Here is a 4282-nt window from a genome sequence, read left to right as displayed (position 1 = left end):
AGCTTTTGAAAGAAGGGAGGACTTTGTAAGCAAAGGATTTGATGTTTTAATGCTTAAAGAATGAACATGGGATGTCATAAATCAGAGGCCGTTTTAGTATGCAGATAGAGACATAGATTGTGGTTATAAGTTGTGGGCAGGGCATGGAGGATCTTGTCTTCTATTCTGCCCATTGTCTTTATGATACAGGCAGTGGGAAACTTTTCAGGGTTTTGGAACAGACCGTAGAATCTATGTTTGATTATTGGGATAATCAAACTGAACAGATAAACTGAACAATTGGATGATAAGGGATGCAGAGTTTGAAGGCAAAATGAATTCATCCTCTTTGACCCCTCAATACTCGATCACATTTTCTTGTTCCCTTCAGAGTATTTAGAATTATCCAAAGTTGCGTTTTTATTCTCTTGCTCACTAGAATGTACGCGAGATATCTATAATGTTCTGACATATCACAATATGTCTAGGTATTGGTCTTATTCCTCTTATTCAGAACCTAGGAAATGATTTTAATTTGAAGATTTCATCTTGAATTATGTTTCTAGAAATATTTCCTCCATTTTGTCTCTCTTGTCTCTCTGGGACTCCTGTTTGAAAGTTGGGTTTATTGAATTGTACTGTATTTCCCCATGTATAAGACACACCCTTTTTTGAAAAATTTGGGGTCTAAAAACTGGGTGCATCTTATACAGCGGTTGTAGATTTTTTTATAGTGATGAAGAGTTGTATGAATTTTATGATGAATAAAACGAGTTCAATAAAACTTTATGTAATACATTTTTTTTTCAAATTTCGGGCCCCAAATTAAGGTGCATCTTATACATGGGGAAATACATGGGGTATTTCTAGGATGCTTTCCCCCTCCTACCCATGAAATAGTCTATCCGTGTCTTTTTAATTCTGTGAATTTTATTTAACTCTATCTTCTAATATTGGTGTTTAATTTTAAAGTCATATTGAAAATTTGTAAGTGCCGTCTTTTATTCTCTGTGTTCCTGTTTACATGGGGTGTGTGTGTGTGTGTGTGTGTGTGTGTGTGTGTGTGTGTGTGTGTGTGTGTGAGTGAGTGTGAGAATGCTTTTGGGAGATGCAGTTTGCCATGGGCCCTGAGCATCCCTGCATTTTTCTTGCTGGGTATGCCAAGAATACAAAGGGTTGTGTGTCCAGGGACAAGCCTTAAGGAGATGTCTCCCACAGAACATAGCACAAACTTGTTATCATTTACTCTAAAAACAGTAAGTCCCTCAAACTCAGTATTCCTCTCCAGTAACACAGTCAGTTGTGTGTTCAGACATCCCAGAGGACCTTTTCATGTCACCCTGTGAGACTTGAGGTCACAGGGAATTGATGCAGAAACGTGAACAAAGTCCTTTGTCTCTGACCTAGGACTCTCATGTCTTTTTCCAGCATCCATGAAACAGTAACAGACTAGTTGGTTAGCAAGATAAAATCTCAAACCTAGCATCTCGGCTGCTTCTAATCCAGTATTTTGCCTAGCTTTTTGTGGGGGCTGAAGTCTCCTTTGATATCGTACTATTCTCCATAAAGCTTTTCCACTAGCTTTATGTTTTCTAGAGATCTCTCATCTGCTGCTGACTCCACTTTAAGTCTTTTTGTTATTGTGGGATTATACCTTTTTATTTTTTTACTTCCAGTTTTGGTAGAGGGACTCCCCAAAACTCCTGTGAATCATCAACTACTGTATAGAAAAAGCACTTTCTTTTTTTATTAATGTTTTGCAATCACTTATAGTTTTTTGTTTCCATTACTATGCCTACATCCTTCCAGCAACACCATTTCTCTGTTTCTACTCCAACCCTACACCTAAATATAGAACTTTGTTATCTGGGAAATCAACAAAATGTCCAATAGAAATAAATTCCAAGTAGGAGTAACTATGGGCTGTTTGTGCCATTTGATTCAGCTACTCAGAAAATTTTGCTTACTTTTAGGTTTGAGTGTCAATGAATTTATAGATAACTAGAATATATAAAGGTGCAGTATAACTGTATTTACAATTTTAAAACATATACCCTAATGATTATTTCTATTTAAGTGAAATAGAAGTATTCTTAAAAATTGCTGTCTTTTATTAAAAATTAACAGAAGATTTAAGTTTATATAGATATATAATATATACATGTATGTATGTACACACATATGTCTATTGGATATAGATAGATAGTATAGATAAGGAGAGAGAGAGAGAAAGAAAGAAAGATGGCACAAAATAGGGTAAGAGTGATCAAACTTTGTATTTTAAAGGCCAGAATGGGCTTTTGGCCCATACAATTTCAGTCACAACTATTCAACTCTGCCCTTGTATAGTGCAAAATCAATCATAAACAATATGTAAGTGAATCAGTGTGGGTCTGTAGCAGTAAACCTTTATTTATGAACAATAAAATTTGAATTTTATATAATTTTCATGTCATGGAATATTTATTTTCTACAACCATTAAAAAGTATATAATCTGTTCTTAGCTTGCATGCCATACAAAAAGTGGCAACCTTTGCCCTAGAGTTGCCTGTTTTATTAACAGCTTTGTTAATGCTTGAATATTTATATGTCTCTACTCTGTTCCATTATTCTTATCAGGCAAGCCAATGAAGAATACCAAATACTGGCTAACTCTTGGCGCTATTCTTCTGCTTTTTGTAACAAACTCTTCTTCAGCATGGTGGACTATGATGAGGGGACAGATGTTTTTCAACAGGTAAAAGTTAGTTATATTTTATTTTGCTAATAGATTCAATAGAGTTGATTATAGTTGATGCATTTTTTGTTTGCCAGTTGATAAAAACATAAATTGATAAATACAATAGTAATAATAAATGTTGTGATATAATTAAAATAATGACAGCTAATGTTATTTTTATTCTTGAATAGTGTTTGCCATTAGTGAGTATGATAAACACATTTTAACTTTTTTTTNATTTGTTTAGGATGCTGTTTACCAGGGTTTTTTCTCGTCAAAATCATAATAGGTGGTTCTACTCACACCAGACCTTTATATATTAATATCTATAGAAATTTATTAATTTGGGGGTTTTACGAAGACATACTTTGGAATAACTATCATAAATATATGACTATAAAAGGCATACATGGGATTTTGATAGGAATTTGTTACTTTATAGGAAGTTTGTATAACACTGAGAAATCATTTCTTAAAAAAAATCCTTTCAAGGGCATAACAGATAAAAATTACATTCATCTTGGGAAATACATTAAATATATACAACTACAGATGAGTTAATAATCCTTTTTAGTTTTACATAATCTTTAAAAATGATTATAATATAAACAGTTATAGCATTTGGATTAAGTAATTTTTTTTCCTTCTTGTTCCCATAATGAAAAATTGAGAAGATTTAACAGAGCACATTTTACAGAAGTGTGCCCTGCAGTTTCTGCTTAAGCCGTCCTGGATGCTTTGGTACAACTTGACTGCCCTCTTCAGGCTGCCTGTGAATTTATTAGAATAATTTACAACGTTTCCTCAATTCATAGTTAGGCCTCTAATATTCCTGAGTTACCAAAACATATTTTTTTTTAGTTAACAGTGTTGGGAATATACTAATTTGAGTTATATGTTTGGAGCATTTGTGGTTTTTCAGTTTTCAATTTCAATGGCAGTGAAGTCTGAAGTGTGCTAATAAGAACTCTTGATGCCTTACTTTTCTCATTAGTCCAAGCTGACATAAACATATACAAAAATTAGTGAATTTGTTATTTGTCATTAGTTAGGATTCTTCTATTCCTTATTAATCATTAAGAAGTTGGACTAAAGGGGGATATGAATAATGGAGTTAAGTTTAGAAAACAGGATTTATGTTATTGGGGCACATTCCTTCTAATGAGTCTTTTATACTCTGAATAGATGTCAACATTGAAATTCATATTTCTCAGGCTTGCTGAATTATTTTTAGTGACAGTTCTGTTCATTGATCTTATTGCTAGTGAATTATATCCAACAGAAAAAAGTCCCCATTTATCTTGTCAATATCAAATTTTCTCAAGTATTGTACTTGTGTAGAAAAAATATAATGTGCTTAGCTCCCCTGGAATTCTGTCTTTCAGCTAGATATATTCTTAAGTAGAAGCAACTTGTATAAAAAAATTTGCTAGATGCTTTGGTGTTCTAGATTCTAACAGAGAATATGTAAGAAATAGGTCAGATCTTCATGTATAGTCTATTTAAGTAGCCTCATGTTTTCCCAAGTAGACCATTATAATAATATTCTGAGTGGCTTCCAAACATTTATTTTCTACTTCTCC

At 33.1% G+C, this 4282-nt stretch overlaps 1 protein-coding gene and 1 long non-coding RNA gene across 2 annotated transcripts in view; one reads left to right on the top strand and one right to left on the bottom strand.

Annotated features, from left to right (window-relative positions):
* The window catches only part of LOC109377871 (tumor suppressor candidate 3), a 97804-nt gene that overhangs the window by 24493 nt on the left and 69029 nt on the right, over positions 1 to 4282 (top strand). The window contains exon 2 of the mRNA XM_019634352.1: positions 2600 to 2717. Coding sequence (XP_019489897.1) covers positions 2600 to 2717 — 118 coding nt within the window. The remainder of the gene's footprint in view (positions 1 to 2599; positions 2718 to 4282) is intronic.
* LOC109377872 (uncharacterized) overlaps positions 1 to 4282 on the bottom strand; it is a 29338-nt gene that overhangs the window by 8998 nt on the left and 16058 nt on the right. The window lies entirely within an intron of this gene.

The sequence above is a fragment of the Hipposideros armiger genome, unplaced genomic scaffold (genome assembly GCF_001890085.2).
Source record: "Hipposideros armiger isolate ML-2016 unplaced genomic scaffold, ASM189008v1 scaffold_1595, whole genome shotgun sequence".
Lineage (NCBI taxonomy): Eukaryota > Metazoa > Chordata > Mammalia > Chiroptera > Hipposideridae > Hipposideros > Hipposideros armiger.
This window is presented reverse-complemented; position numbering and strand designations above follow the sequence as displayed.